The sequence below is a fragment of the Cyprinus carpio genome, chromosome B5 (genome assembly GCF_018340385.1).
Source record: "Cyprinus carpio isolate SPL01 chromosome B5, ASM1834038v1, whole genome shotgun sequence".
NCBI classification, from domain to species: domain Eukaryota; kingdom Metazoa; phylum Chordata; class Actinopteri; order Cypriniformes; family Cyprinidae; genus Cyprinus; species Cyprinus carpio.
This window is the reverse complement of record NC_056601.1, coordinates 17965961-17982382: the sequence shown is the minus strand read 5'-3', so window position 1 is coordinate 17982382 and position 16422 is coordinate 17965961. Positions and strand designations below refer to the sequence as shown.

At 37.1% G+C, this 16422-nt stretch overlaps 2 protein-coding genes across 2 annotated transcripts; both read right to left on the bottom strand.

The window, feature by feature from the left end:
* Positions 1–359: 359 nt before the first annotated feature.
* Positions 360–5551, bottom strand: LOC109070316 (arylsulfatase K-like). Its single transcript, XM_042724648.1, has 8 exons — positions 5162–5551; positions 4894–5023; positions 4620–4779; positions 3942–4224; positions 2105–2276; positions 1789–2013; positions 866–1081; positions 360–752 (listed from the first exon to the last, which is right to left on the bottom strand). The coding sequence occupies exons 1-8, from the start codon at positions 5276–5278 to the stop codon at positions 478–480; spliced, it is 1578 nt and encodes a 525-aa protein (XP_042580582.1). The 5' UTR covers positions 5279–5551; the 3' UTR covers positions 360–477.
* Positions 5552–5895: 344 nt separating this feature from the next.
* nol6 (nucleolar protein 6 (RNA-associated)) lies at positions 5896–16256 on the bottom strand. The gene is made up of 26 exons (XM_042724646.1): positions 16074–16256; positions 15704–15928; positions 15421–15537; positions 15131–15307; positions 14347–14515; positions 13915–14049; positions 13662–13825; positions 13372–13492; positions 12901–12959; positions 12709–12810; positions 11938–12053; positions 11675–11852; positions 11430–11552; positions 11185–11333; positions 10213–10288; positions 9999–10139; positions 9800–9917; positions 8884–9038; positions 8608–8771; positions 8365–8517; positions 8189–8286; positions 7130–7254; positions 6955–7041; positions 6665–6865; positions 6457–6558; positions 5896–6346 (listed from the first exon to the last, which is right to left on the bottom strand). Exons 1-26 carry the CDS (start codon positions 16119–16121, stop codon positions 6197–6199), a joined length of 3453 nt encoding a protein of 1150 aa, XP_042580580.1. The 5' UTR covers positions 16122–16256; the 3' UTR covers positions 5896–6196.
* Positions 16257–16422: the final 166 nt, after the last annotated feature.

Sequence of the window (16422 nt, the reverse complement as noted above, 5' to 3'; positions counted from 1 at the left end):
GGTCAGAATTTATTCCAAAATTAAAACTATAAATTGTATTTTTGCCTAAAGGAAAAGCTTACTTTATATATATATATATATATATATATATATATATATATATATATATATATATATATATATATATATAGCACTTTTTGTCAACTTGCTTTTTTATGTGCTACATAAATCATTTTGACTATATATATTTTTCTATATAAATAATTAAGGGCATTGCCTTTATTTAAATAATTAAATCCAAATAAAAATAATAAAATCATATCTTTTAGGTAATTTCACAAGCAGAGTGCAATTAAACTATAGTTTATGTACACACAGACACACACACACACACACATACACAGACACACACACACACACATATATATATATATATATATATATATATATATACATATATATATATAATTATTTTTTTTTTCTTGTTATATAGTCTCTTGTTTTTGTGCTGATCACTGACAGTTATATAAGGGATGATCATTCCAACCTTAACAGCCACTCTTCAATATCTCTCTCATAGGACTGGGCATCCTTTTGCCAGTCAATGTGCCATCGCAGGTTGGCTATGACCTGGGAGTAACTGTCTCCTAGGTTTTGCTTCCATTCCAGAAACTGTTGTTTATTGTAATGGTGAACAGCTTGGGAGACACTGGGATAGTCCACAACGGTGCGTAACAGCCTGTCCAAGTCCTGACATACATCAGGGAAATGTGATGCAACATTTCTCAATTCTGATTCATCTTTGGACAAGTCTATGTGGAGAGAACAGTGAAACCAGTTACTTAAGGCAGTTATATATAGCAGGGACATCACATCCCTGTTGGGCAAAAGAAGATCAGCAGTACTATCATGAGACGAAACTCACTAAAGAGTTGTGGGGGAACGGTCAATCCATCTGCATATGTGATGTACTTCCACTCGCCGATCCTCAGCATATACGTGGAGGCATTCGCATTGCAACCGTGATATTCACTGAGCACCCAGCCGGGATGAGGCTCCGCTGACTGAGCGCTGACCCCAGAAACCAGAGGGATCAGCGAGTGACCACTGAGACCCCCTGGCTGTGGAACACCAGCAAGATCTAACCAAAACATAGCGCAGATGGAAACAGATCAAATCATTACCAGGTCATAATCCAAAACAAAAAAATAAATAAAAATAATTATATATATATTTTTCTAAATTCTTTGAAGAATAGAAAGATCCAAAGATCAGCATTTATTTGAAATAAAAAGCTTTTGTAACATTGTACACTAAATTGATGATAAAGACATTTATAATGTTACAAAAGATTTCTATTTCAGATAAATACTGTTCTTTTGAACTTTCTATTCATCAAACAATCCTGAAAAAATTCTACTCAGCTGTTATTAAAATAATAATAATAATAAATATTGTTTTTTGAGTAGCAAATCAGAACATTAGAATGATTTCTGAAGGATCATGTGACTGGAGTAATGATGCTAAAAATTCAGCATTGAAATCACTGGAATAAATTACATTTTAAAATATATTCAAATACAAAACAGTTATTTTAAATAAGATTTTTTTTTTTCAAAAGGTTGCTGTACTTTGGATCAAATACATGCAGGCTTGGTGAGCAGAATACACTTCTTTAAAAAACAGTAAAAATCTTCTGACTGGTAGTGTATGGGCCAAACAGGGTGGTGGTTTATGGGTTTAAGATTCACCCAAATATCAAGCCAATGTTTTTTTTGAATAACTGAACCTCTGCCTATAACAACATATTATACTTATACAAGTGGAGCAACCAGCTCCAACCCTTACCAAGCACAGTGGGATAAATGTCCACAAGAGATACAGGTAGACTGATTTCAAAGCCAGTCTTCACCCCTGGGCCCATTATAAGCAGGGGGACATGAGAGCTACCCTCAAACATGGACATCTTATAGAACTGCCTGTGTTCCATTGCTAGATCCCCATGATCCGAAGTGAACAGTACGACTGTCCTGTTCAGTAAGCCAGTGTCTCTGAGAGAATCTATCACCTCACCTACAGACACATAAAGACATTACATTATATATTTGCAGTATATCATTACATTAAACCCAGTGACAAACAGCACACACCAGTGGCTGCTCACCCAACATGCTGTCTGTTTCAGCGCACATGGCATAGTAAAAGGCTCTAATGTTTCTGATCTCTTCTTCTGTGAAGTGGCCACTGCAATTTTTGGTGAAGGTGGAGTAGTAATCCACAGGGTGCATGTCTTCAACCCGTAACCACTTCGGAACAGACACTTGATCGTAAGAAACCTTTGAGACAAAACACAATCTTTGTTAAAGTACCTCAGATAAACTGCCACTGCCGAATGACTGTTATTATTGTACATGCTGTGAATAAAACCAGGAAGAATTAGAATGAACCAAAAATATGCAATCATAATAACAGCAGTTATTTTTAGATTATTTATATGCTATTATAATATTTAATTATGTTTTGAATTAACCTTAACCTTCATTTTAATTTTAGTTTAAATGCTACTCATTTTGTCGTGTAATTTTCTTATTAGTTAAAAAAAAAAAACATTTCTATATAGGTTTCATTACTTCTAAGTTATAATATGTTTGCAGATATTTAAGAAACATGCTAAGTTAACATATATGTTTATCTGAAAAACAATGCTACAGTCAGTTATTCTCCTTTGAAAATTTGTGTTCCGGGCCGGAATGTCGGTCTCTGTTTTGGTTTGTGAAACCCGCCCACTGCCTGTTTACCCTATTGAATTTCGGCACCCTGGGTTGCCAGTTGGCGGAAAACACAGCGTATATCATTTCATTCATCATCATGTGCGCTCGTTCCTGTTGGTGTTCTCAATCTGGCAACCTGCATGTGCCTCAGGTCTGAGGAGGGGGGGCTGGGTGAAAAAACCCTCTCCAATATTTTGAATTTGGACTGAAATACCTAGTTCAACCACTCGGCGTCAATCCTTCATACAGCTCCTTTAATAAATTCAAGTTATTTTATTTTGGGTAGTTGCTAAGGCAACATTTCTTTTTTAAGTTTTTCCACCTAATATCTATATTTTATTTTATTTTATTTTATTTTAACTTTAATTTAATTACAAAAAAAAGTTCTTAAAATCCGCATGAAATCAAAATTGACTTTATTTACTTTACTAGCGCACATTGTTAGTCTTGATGTAAACAATTAATCTGTGCAAGTTTGTTTTTGTAATCTTTAATCAAAATCTGAACATTTATTTCTGCTCTGGAATGGTATTCCTTTTCTGATGATGTCAGTTTGACGGCTTGGGCAGAATATCCTTAAACACACCCCTCCAACCGTTAGATTGCTATGAGGAGCGCAAACATAAAACCATGCTCTCTATTCAATATTCAACTTCAGCTAGAAATACGTCACTACACTTAAATAAAGTCGGCAGCAACTTCTGGTTCATGCAGACTTTAATTATTGCAGTTTTAGAATCTCTAGCCACATAAATTAAATATGGTTGTCTTAAGTCTTCAGAATCATAAATTTAAAAAGAAGATGACATGAAACAGCAAAAACACATTAATGAGCAAATTATATTTTTTGAATATGATATTTGACGGTATTTGTTTGGAACTGTTGTAATTACAAAATGGACAAACTTTTTCAAGTTAATTACGTCTGTCGCTATTTTTATTTTAATTTAACAGGCAAAGGTCTATGATCAAATTCTGCTGTTCTGTTTTGAAAATAAAGGGAATAGTTAAACAGTGGGTGGATTTTCTTAGTTTACTTTCCTTTTACTATACAGCTGTTTCCCTCTGAAACACACTGCTTTAAGATCTGAAGTCTTGTTCAGTTTCTGATTCTTGGATTCAAATCCCAAATTGAGTTCAGTGAAAAAAAAATTTAACACTCAGAATTGATTGAGATTTTGAAATTGACTTGTTATTCATGTCTCCATTAGATCAGATAAAGCAACCTGCCTTGTTTAGCCAATACGGGGAGGTGCGGAAGGTGGAACCCCCGGCTGTGGGTCCCAGGGAGTCTGTGCAGTATGGGTGGGGGAGATTGAGCCCCACGTATAGTGCAAACGGCTGGGTGAGAGACACAGCAGTGTGTCGGATCCACTGGACGGCAGCATCAGTGATGTTCCAGTCTTTAGTCATCACTCTCTTTGTGGATGTATCACCCACCAGATCTGTGACCGGACGGCCCTCTTGTCTCAGCAGGAATGGAACGTCTCTGGTCCACGCCTCCACACGATTACTGAACAACAGAGAAGTTCCAGACTTCAGAACAGGTTTTTTTGCCTATATTTAAAACTGTATATTTATTGTTTTATAATTTTTAAAACAAGATAAATCGCATATTAGAATGATTTGTGAATTCATGGACACCGAAGACTGGAGTAACGGCTGCAGAAAACTCAGTGTTTACATAACGGAAATAAATTACATTTTAAAATATATTCAAATAGAAATCAGTTCATTTAAATGGTAATAACATTTCACAATATTACCATTTAACTGTATTTTAAAATAACTGCAGCCTTGATGAGTCTTCTTTTGAATACATAAAAAATATGGCAGACCCACTTTTGAATTGAACATTTATATATTTGAGTGTCCAAATACATTTTTTGGGGATATATAAAAAGTCACCTGACAGAGTGATGTCCTGATGTGTAGTCTAGTTTCCCCATGCTATGAGTGTGGTACCCACTCTTTCCTAAATGGGCCAACCATGTGGTGGCACTGGGATCAAGACATTTATAATTGTTCCAGGCCTGAGTCAAATGCACAAACTGGCCACTCCACATAGCTGCCAAAACACATTTAGATACATCAAAGCATTCATCTCATTTCTATATTGCATGTGTACAAAAATTTTGGTACTCAATTTATAACAATATGCAAAGGCTGAGTAAGACTCTACCTGCCCTAGAAGGACAGCAGATTGGTGAATTAGTGTATGAGTTGAGAAAAACTGCACCCATTTCCCTCATATAGTTGATGTAAGGCAGCTGTACAACTTTATTTCCAGGAGAAAAAGTTAACCTGCCATCTTCAGTAAAAAGCAAACAGAAGTCAGACAACACTTCCAGTGAACTGCCTACATAAGCTTTTGCTTTCTAGTTAGGCAGCTTTCTAGGTTTTGAAACAGCAGCAATTCTGCTAAATGACTGAAAAAATGGGTGACTTACGAAGGCATCAGACACAAGCACGACTATGTTCGGTCTGTCATGTGATGTCCAGTTCAGATACACGCAGTGCACGTTCATATGAAGAATCAACACCATTAACACACGGAACATCAGCATTCTGCATCCAGACGCCAGCAGAGCGTTAAAAACACTTTTAATAACGATGGTGAGGAAGGTTTGAAAAGTAAGTCGTAAAAACTTCCGTCTCTATTTAAACGGCGAGATGTCCGAGCTGCATTGAAATCACAGTATCAACTAACATGTCCATATTACACATAACATAGAAGGCCGTACTATGTCGGTTTAGGTTAGTTAACGAAATCGTTTCATATTTTCTTTTTCCGTAAACAATCAGGCACACACCGCCACCTATTGGACAACATATAATACTGCTGTAGACAAAAATGCAGTAGTTTTCCATATGTCCTCATTTTTCAGTCGCTTCGGATAAAATAGCGTCTGCTGCTAAATGTAAACGTTAAATATATAATCAGCCTGAAAATTCAGCTTTGCCATCACGGGAATAAATTACATTTTAAAACACATTAAAATAATATTATAGATTATATAATACAATATATTATAAATAAAAATAGAAAACATTAAAAAAATATATTTAACATTATAATATTTTAACTGTATTTTTGTTTAAATACATCAATCATTTGTGAGACTTTTTAAAAATATAATGTTAAGAAAAAATGAGAAAATACAGCAAAAAAGACAACAAATACTACAACTTTTTCATTTATTTTCCACAATGCAGTAATAAGAATTTGGGGGAAATATGTTTAACCAAACAAATTGTGGCATTTATGAAGAATTTTTCTTTATGTTTTTTTTTTTTTCATTGTATGAAGGGAAAACAATTTTGTTATTACTTGATTACAATAATACAGCATAACAATATTTTTAAAAAGGCAGATGCAGAGAATTTAATTGAAACAATTCGAGTACATGTACATGTAAATGTACAAGTAAACACACAGCAACATCCAGATCAACAGTTATTCCTACAGAAACTACTGCCAGATCCTAGACAACCCATTTTTCTGTTCTCAGTTCCAATCTTTTGACGAGACCCTCCCCGATGATGCGGAAATCCTGCAGGATGGCTTCTACATTTGGCACGGTGGTTGCCACATCGTCATTCACCTTCACCCGGCGGGCGTTCATTAAAGACGTCTGAGAACACAGAAAACCAGAAGTAAGAAACTGTAACTCAGTTCACTTAAATTCTGCCAGCCCTACTCAGGGTCATAGTAAATAAAAGCTCAAAATAAAAAATGAGAAACCTTAAACGGTTTTGGCTCAAAGGCATTTGGCTTCCACAGCACTGCGATCACAGTTCCGCCATACGGGTCGTAGAAAAATAGAGCCAGATCTCCAAATGCGTCCTAAAAATCACAAGAGAACTGGTATAAAATAGATCTGATCTATTTTAAGTATAACACGGCATAATGGAAAAGATTCAGTAAAAGTGAATTAAAAACCACAACAAACCCTGAGCTCAGACAGATACAGTCGGACCGGATCATAGTCTATGACTGGCAGAGCTCCTCCCGAAGCGTACGGTTGTCCTCCATGGGTGCCTCGCTGGAAGGTATTGACAGGAGGATCCACAGCTTTAGCTAACAGAGGAACCTGCTTTGAATCGAGGTGGATCAGAACATCATAAGCCTCCAGAGGAGGTCGAAATGCCACCTAGAACCAAAGCAAACAGTGAGGTTAAAAACAAAAAGATGAGCGCTGCATAAATTTGTATTATACGGGTGGAATATAGAGGAACTGACCCGCATGTCCTGCTTTTCACCAGAGTCAAGCCGAGTCTCTAAAACACGTAGACTCTCTGCTGCCAACATGACGGCACGCTGGAGCATCTACACAGATGACAACAACACTTATGTTTATACACACTGTACACAGAGCAAATCTATGTTAGAATTTGAGAATACTGGATCTACAAACCTGCACAGAAGGAGCCTCTTTAGTCCAAACAGAGACTTTCTTGTCATTGGGAGTGACTATGAACATGGTGGGAAGAGATTCTCGAGAGGCCACAAAGTCATTCTTTATATCTGTTTGTTCAACAGCTGAAACATAAAAACACCCATTTCAGTATCCACAGATGTTTCAGGGAGTGCACAGATGATTAGTTCTGCTACTTGTCAGTGTGCTAGATCTGTGTCGAATCGGCATGGACCAAATGACTTCAGTTGTGCTTGTTCTACACATGACGATAAAATTAGGACATTTTCTATTTCCTAATGAAGCTCTGAGAAATATATTTCGTCAGTATTTGTTTTTTAAGAAATTAATACTTTTAGTTAGCAAGGCTCCATTAAATCAAAAGACAAATTAAAGAGGTTTACATTGTCACAAAAAAATTATATTTTAAATAAAAGCTGCTGTTCTGAACTTTCTATTCATCTAAAAATCCTGAAAAAAATGTAGCCTGTTTCCATAAAAGTATCAAAGAGCACAACTGTTTTTAACATTGATAATAATAAGAAATGTTTCTTGAGCAGGAAATCGGCATATTAGAATGATTTCTGAAGGATCATGTGACACTGAAGTAACTGGAGTAATGGCTGCTGAAAATTCAGCTTTGCCACCACAATAATACAATTACATTTTAATATAACGGTTATTTTAATGTGTAACAATATTTCACAATATTACAGTTTTTACTGCATTTTTAAATAAAATAAATACAGCCTTGGTGAGCATAAGAGAATTCTTTCCAAGTCCTTTGATCAGTAGAGTATATTACCAAAACATGTTATAAGCAAACCACACCAGGCACATCAAAACTATAAGTGACTGGGACATGACTGTTTTTTGTGCCGTTCATGACATGAACCGGTCAGTAGACTTATGAACATTTCCATCCCCATCCATGCAGCAAAAACTGCATTTATATAAAGTAAACCCTGACCCGCTGACTAGCCGACAACTTTTCTGAAAGTAGTAAAAATGGTTTTGAAGCCCTAAAAAGCAACGTGAAATACCCAAGCTGAAGCTTACCTGTGAGTTTCCCATTGAGGTTGACTATCAGGGGATTGTTTTTCCAGTCAAAAGTGGAAAGCAAGTGAAGGAAGCGAAGGAAGCCCACCTGAGGAGAGCTGTGAAAAGGTGTGGTGTCACTGGATGTATATACACACCAAACAATGATGATTACATGAGGCAGACTGCCAAATTACCTTGGTGGAGTGAAGGGAGCAGGATGTAGGAAGAGTGAAGCCACCAGCAGATCAGCTGCTTCCTCTCGGATATCTTCCAACAGAAACTGAGATGCCAACCAGCGTTTAGCCAGGCGGCACACGACGCCAAAACACCCATACTGCTGCTGGAGCCTAGCATGTGACATGTCATACATTTATCTAAACAAGCTCTTTACCAAGACAAGGATGAGTGTGTTCTGCATGTTTATGTGTATGTTGTACCCATGCAAGGTGCTGGTTAGAAAAGGTTTGTGCAGGGTCTCCAGCTCCAGCGCCTGGGCCTCAGCGTTGTCCCTGTAGATCAGCATTCCCTCAGGGGTCAGGCTTTCCCTCAGGATCTGCGGTTCTCTGTGGTACGCCACCTGGATTCGGAAGACTAGCCCATCCTGAATGGATAAAGGTGAAATTAACGTTGATTGTGCATGTAACTTCATTTGGACAACATTACTAGTATAGTAAATGTGAAAAATAACAGAAATATGACTAAATGCACGCTACCTTCCACACATCCAGGTAGCCAGGTGTGGCATGACATCTGTAATTGTGTTGATTGCACAGAAGTTCTCTCAAGCAGATGTGAAAGGCTGCTTTAACATGGCGTATTGCCATGGGCTCACTGGGCCATTTTCCACTTCCCTCCATATGAACAATGACTAGAGAAACAAAAGACAAATGGGAAAGATAACAGCATATTCAAATACAGTGAGTCATACATAATAAACATCAACCCAAAATAGAGTGCTGCAGGAAATGGGTTTGGATTTCTTTTTTTTTTTTTTTTTTTTTTTGCACTTTCGCTTCCATCAGCCCAAAGTCAACAGATTTTTTGGGAATGGATTTTAGGATAAAGGGGTGGTTGATCAGCTTTTTTTTTCAAAGGTTTGATTGTGTTTATGGGGTACAGTATTTATTTTATAACGTGGGAAAATTCGGACTCGATGTGCAACGGTCTTAAGACATGAATTCTTGCAAACTATTCTAACTTAAACTTTCCAACTTGTCTTTTAATCTTCATATGAAATCTGCTTGTCAGAAGCTTAGTGTTGGAGATGTAAAGGTCTTTCGACTGTGCAGTTATTCATATCCTAGCTTTAGCTTTTTGTATTTAGATTGTATTTAGGTTTCAAAATTCATAAATGTTGGGTTAGTTTGTGAAGATTTTGTGGGTGAATACATTTTGTAAGAATTATAAAATTGTGCTGGACATAGAGTTTTTTGGCAATAATCCAAAAGTTTTTGAGGGAATCAGGGTGATGGTAACTTCTGCTAACATTTATTGTCTCAAGTTTTTTCTAAACCTGTATAATTTTCTTCTGTGGAACACGTAAGAAGAACTTTTGAATTATATCCACATCATGTGAAACTATGCCATTTTGATGTGTTGATAGATTAAATAAAGTCTGAATTCCATTACCTTTAATAGGGGCTATGTAGCAAGGGCAAGGATTGTTCTCCTTTGGCACTAATCCAAGACGGTTCTTCTTTTTCTCAAAAAATGAATAGTCCAGCCTCACAGGAACTGGTGGGAAAACCTGCAGAGGACAAATGAGGAAAATTTAAGACACATACATGAATATATCACACAAGTGAATATAGCCGAGGAGGTGACTGACCTGTGTGTATCTCAAGGCCTGGTGGGCACCCTGCACTGACGTGATAGACAGTGGCAGATCCTTCAACTGCCAGAGCTTCCTGCTCAGATCATCGTAAGATTGAACCACCTCCAGACTCTCCTCCTCTCCTGTAGTGTGGTTCTGGGGGACAAAGACATACCATGAACATGTGCAGATGAAGCAAACCTTTACCACATTCACTTCTATAAAGTACCTGTATGCCACATGCAATGACATCATCCAGCTGTCCACCAGCAACTATGATGCATGATTTGGGGATATCTGCATGACTAGAATGAAAGAAAACAACAAACATTTTTTTTATGAGAAAGCAGTAAAAAAGAAAAATGTTCCAAGTAAATGGTTACAATAAAAAGTAACTGCAATGTTCCAGAGTACTCTCTTGAAATGAATATTCAGTTTAATTCTGATTTACAAGCTTTTATTTTGAGTTGATTACAATTTAATTAGATTCTGACTCATTTGGGTGTCTTCAGTATTGATATCCATTTTATTACATATCAGCGTTAAGTATTATTTACATACTATTCTGCAGGTTTTATGAAGGTATATTTAAGACTTCAGGAAAATGTAAGGAATAAATTGAAGGTAACACAATGTTAAGTTCTCTAAATGTAAATATCTAGAAAGAACACAGTGTATTAGGAAGATGCTCCCAACCACTAGAATATGTTAATAACTTTTACTGTACCTTCTGATAATGCTGAAAAAAGTGATGTTCTTCCACAGTATCTTTGTTGTCTTGTTTTCCAGAGCAAATGTCTAAAGTTTCTTAAATTATGAGCCTTTCTGCTCTGATTTAAGATAAATTATGCAAGGGCAAATTAAGACCTACAGAAACCCACCCTTTTATTAATATTTTGTATTGAGCTTTTTTTATTTTGCTGTTTTAGTTTGATTATTAAGTATTTTTTGTTTTAGCAATTCTGTTATGTGCTTTTTTCCCCACCTAAAATGTATATTTAATTTCTAAACATTAAAAACAGGGTCCAAGGTATGAAATTCAGTTGCTACTTAATAAATTGAATAATCAAAACACCCAAAAAACTGTTTGGCAGACACTAACTGAAATAAACTTTAATGTAAACTTGTGAATTGGCTAAAACATTTAATACGCCTTTAGAGAGTGTATTCAAGTAAAGTAACAGCCAGAATAGAGACGTACAGCTCTAGCAGGTGATTAATGATCTTCAGTACAATGAATCTCCTGTGAGAGATGGAGTTCCCTGACCACAGCACTGCCTCGGTGATGGCTCCGTCCTGGAAGCGCCGCAACTGTGAGAGAGAGCCCCACAGCTGCCGGAACTCAGCTGCCTTCAAACACCAACAACAGAGAGGGTTTTCAGACACCGCTACAGAACTGTAAGACACATACACATAAGACATCTGTGCATATGTGAGCTAGTTTACCTTAGGGTTATCTGCTGGCGGTCCTCTCTCGAGAACAGAGAGAGCATGTTCAAGGTTCAGCAGCAAACCAATGCTCAGAGGCGGCTGGTCCTTGTGCTTAGGAGGTGCACTGTCCACTGGCCACTGCAAAACCATTAACATAGTTAATGACAACATATCCAGACTGTTTAGGAATACTCTGATAGGCGAGTCCTATGCAGTACAATTTGACCAACCAAAGGAGATGTTATTGGTAATGAATCTACCTCAGGGTCTTGAGGGAGTGAGTGTACCAGAAGGTGGATCCTTTCTCCAAGCCCTCGCTGCAAGAGGGACAAAACGAACGGAAGTGCAGTGAGGACATAGTTCCCGCTGTGGTCCATGAGCTCATTGAGGAGTAAAAGCTTTTTACAGGAGGTCTGCAATTTCACCAGGTTAACCAGTCTGCCAAAGAGAGTGAGAAAGAGAGTTTGAGAATACATGAATGCCAAAACAAAAGAGCAGCAGGTCTGTGTGGACAGAGACTTACTTAAAGACATTATCATATGTTCTGAGCATGGATTTGGGTGTCATGAGCAGAGCCTGGAAGCCATCTACTGTTGGATCATCCCAGAACGTCAGAGAGAGTGATGCCTCATGCTGGATCTGACAGACAAAGTCAGATTATTCAGAAACGGCTGTCAAATCATTTAAATTTCCATGTCAATAAATGAATCAAACATATGGCAAGTATTATTTATACGCTATTTACTAATATTTTAATCACTGAATTTAAATTTTTGCTTTAGTTAACCATTTTCATTTTCATATTAGTAATACTAATATGTAATAGAACTACTAGTAATTATTAATAAATAAAATTAACTAGTAATACTGTTGCATTTTTGTCATTTTTACTAGTTTTTAATAGTCTAATATTTATTTAGCCTTCAATTTTTATTTCAGTATTAGCAATTTTTAATACTTAAACTTTTTTTTTATTTGCCAAAGAAACATTTTTTAATTTTCATTTAGTTTATTTTTTTCCATAATATTATATTTTATTTCAATTAACAAAAACATATTTTTGAAAATGATAAAAATAGTATTGTGGCATACGAGTAAATCTTGGACTATAATACTGCTCCACTGGTACGAAAATCTCTTAGCAGTTCTTATATACTGGCCAGGTGGCCCGACTGTGTTCATTTTTGGATTGTTTTTATTTTAATTCTATTAAAATAGCATGTTAAATTTACATTACTATAAGTAAGTGAATCACTTTATCACAGAGCTGCAGTGATTCTACAGCGGTGCTCACCCGTTTGTAGGTAAAAACTGTCATGTCTGCAAGCAGATTGAGATGCCCAGAAGGATCCACAAATACCACAGAGAACGCTGCATGAAACTCCGGCAGTGAAGGCTGAAGCAGGAGAAAAGAAAGGCATGGTGATGCAACCAAGACAGAACAGGCTAAAAACAACAAATAAATGCTTGAGTCACTTCTGCTCACCGCTTTTGAGTCTGGGTTTTTAGCCAAGGTGATACCATTCTCTGTCAGATCTGTGGAAGCTGAAAATGTGAAAGCAAAAAGCAGATATATTGATTAATACACACTAGTGCTGTCAAACAATTAATCAAGCTTAATCGCATCCAAAATAAAAGTTTTTGTTTATATAATGTGTGTGTGTACTGTGTGTATTTATTATGTATATATAAATACACACGTATAGTATATATATTGAAAATATTTACATTTATATATTTTATATAATATATCTAATATATAAGCATTACATATTTTTCTTAAATATATACATGCATGTTTGTATTTATATATACATGGTAAATATACACAGTACACACTCATATATTATGCAAACAAAAGATTTTATTTTGCATGCAATTAATCATTTGACAGCACTAATACACATATATAACCACCAAAATAAAAAATTATGAAAATCATTTTGACCTCACTTACCCAAGAAGTGCAGTGCATTCCTCAACAGCTGGTAGGGATTCATGGTTTTGCCCACTTTGTGTGTGGACAGAAGATATGCCATTAACATTGATGCAAGGAAGCCGCAGAAACAACCTGCACCCTAAAGAAGCAACAGAAAAAAGAATATGTGTTGTTTGTTCCTTTTGTCTGACTGCAGAAAAAAATGTATCTTTAAAAAAGAAAAGTTTGCAAGAACAAGCAGTCTGGCAGTTGTTTAATATTTTGGTGGAAGAAAATTTAACAAACACACGGAAATGATGTGGTTTTACCTGGTCCAGTTCTCGCTGTCTTAGCCACACTTTGAGGAGAGCCACACCCTCTCCAAAAGCAGGACACTGTGCACTGATGGCCGACAGGAACTGAAGATGTGACAGTGGGAGATGATCTCCAAGAACTGTGCTGTTATAATGAGGAGTTGGGGGCTCACTGCTCTCTGCATCATAAAAATGAGAGAAACATCATCAGTATTGTTTGCTACCTCAGTCACGAAACTGAAATTGATCTCAGAAAATTCCTCACTACCTGGCTGCGTATTGGGAACACCGGTAAACCACTCAGTCCTGATGTTGTTCTTCTGAGGATGGAAGCGGCTAGGTTTGAGGAAGTCCGGTGGTGGAATGGCATGAATCCTTAACGTGACCTTACTGCTATCATTACCTACAGTCCACACACAAAGGTTACATGATCACTTCAGTTTAAAACAAAGAGGAATATAATCATGCTCCTGAGTAAGACCATCAATCTCAGTTTTTTTCCACAGGGTTGCCTCTATTAGTGCACTCCACACAGCAAAAGAAAAGGGTGTGCTAAAAGCAATTAACTTTGGAGCTAAAACGATTTGAGCTGATGATAACAGCGTATACACTCTGGCATGAAAGCACTTAAAGCAAGTAAATGTGATCCAAAATTCGAGGAGCTAATGAGTACCACAAACTACTGTTACAACAATTGTACCTGGGGGTTTGAGAAGTAGGACTGGGCGTAGTCGGTTGCCATGTAGACAAGAGTAGTGCAGTGAACCCACACACTTTGCGAAGGAGAGATGCCGCGCCAGGCCAGCCAGATACAGCGCTCGCTTTCGAGAGTACCGCTGGTTAATGGCATCCATTGGGTGTAAAATAGATTCAAAGAGAAAATACACCATATTGTAACAGAATGAACTACTAATGCACAATAGTTTAGACAGACAGTCAGACAGACACAGAGACAGACAGACACATACATAGGCAGAAATACAGTTGATATATAGTCAGAGAGATACATACAGACATGTGGATGGATATATAGATAGAAAAATATCCATGCATAGATGGATGGACAGACAAATATATACAGACAGACGGATGAATGTATAGATAGACAGACAGATTTATAGTAGGGCTGCACGATAAATCACAAACCGGCTTTACTGACAAGATGCGCATTAAATATCACATGCGACTTATTGTGCAGCCCTAATTTATAGACTATACATATATAGACAGACAGATTGGCACAGACAGATACATGTACAGGAAGAGAGAAAGATAGATATTTACAGCCAGACATATCCATGTATGGATGGTCAGACAGATAGACAGACAGACACAGACAGTTTGACGGACATATATAAGGACAGAGAGACAGTCAGATGTATGGATATATAGACAGACAGATTTATAGACAGACACACACGTGAATATATTTTATATATACACCAACAGACAGGCAGAAATGTTGTTTTTAAGGTATAACTTACAGCTGGAATGGTAACAGCCAAGTCCACAGAGACTTTGGGTTTGATACACGTGCCCAGTGGATAACTGCCCACCAGGCTGATTGATGCAGGAGGCTCCATGTGAAACTTGCCTTTTGCTGTCGATGGGACGAGGAGGAATGGGACTTCAACACCTGCCAACCATGAAATATCATCCAACTAGAGAGAGGGAGAAAAATATTAAGAAAAATGATATTGCCAGCTACCACAGAGTATCAGTAAAAATCAGCACTTTTACAGCTGCTGATGGAAATGCCAAACAGATTTCTGACCTCCACAACTTCAGATTCAGGCACACACTGCAAGAAATCTGTGATCTGCTGCACGAAGGAGTCCACCAGCTTCTTCCTGTGCTCACTAAGGGCCACTTCTTTCAGCAGTTCCTCCATCTGAACATCATCCATATGAATCAGTGATAAAAACATCAAAATATACATTGCTAAAGGATCCACAGTTCACAGGGATATCATGCACTGAGCAGCTCAGTGTTGATATGACACGTTTAAACATGTTGAGATAACATACAAAGACAGTAAAATGTAAATCATTTCTGACCTGCATTTTCAATATGCTGCAGTGAAAGAGATTCTCTGCTTCTTTCAGCTGGTTGAGCTCTTCCACAGTTGGGGCTTTGTACAGCTCTTTTTTGGACAGCTTGACTGGACGTAAGACCCCATCGTCTGACACGGTGCCCTTCGCTTTTCGTTTGGAGTCCTGAGACTGTTTTGCACTCTTTTTCTCATTTTCTTCTTCATTCTGAGAGATATCTAGTAACTCCATCTGTGTGTATATATATATACATCAACAAAAGTAAATCTTTTTAATATATTTGATTTATTTTAAGTTCATTTAAAAAAACGGTGTATTTTGGAAATACAACTTTGCTAAGTAATGTTATAAGAAAACTGCATTAAACCGCACGAACCTGATCTTCCGTTTTAATTTCAGTCGATTCCTTTCTCTTCTTCTTCATTTTGACAGAAATTACAGTGAGCTTTTAGAAGGGTATATTCAAATAATTAATTAATCTACAGTTTCTTCCAATTTCCAGTTTTCAACGCGTCTCTCACATGGGGAACACATGGGACACACTAACGCGGGCTGCATTGGTGAGTTCACCAATTGGTCCGTGTGCGGGCAACCCTTCAGGGATTGGCTGCTTAACTTTGGTTCCGCCTCCAAACATAATCAAGTTTAGTAGAGATTACACTAGTCGCCTCTCTAGGAATATGATTTTTTCCCCCAAACATTTCATATTATAAATATAAAATGAA

Coding starts and splice junctions, on each gene's coding strand:
- LOC109070316 (XM_042724648.1), bottom strand. CDS start 5,278: ATGCTGATGTTCCGTGTGTTAATGGTGTTGATTCTTCATATGAACGTG. Junction 4,780..4,893: donor CTGCTGTCCTTCTAGGGCAG/GTAGAGTCTTAC, acceptor GTGTTTTGGCAG/CTATGTGGAGTGGCCAGTTT. Junction 2,277..3,941: donor CCCCGTATTGGCTAAACAAG/GCAGGTTGCTTT, acceptor TTTGTCTCAAAG/GTTTCTTACGATCAAGTGTC.
- nol6 (XM_042724646.1), bottom strand. CDS start 16,121: ATGAAGAAGAAGAGAAAGGAATCGACTGAAATTAAAACGGAAGATCAG. Junction 8,518..8,607: donor CTAACCAGCACCTTGCATGG/GTACAACATACA, acceptor GTCACATGCTAG/GCTCCAGCAGCAGTATGGGT. Junction 6,866..6,954: donor GTGAAAAGCAGGACATGCGG/GTCAGTTCCTCT, acceptor CTTTGGTTCTAG/GTGGCATTTCGACCTCCTCT.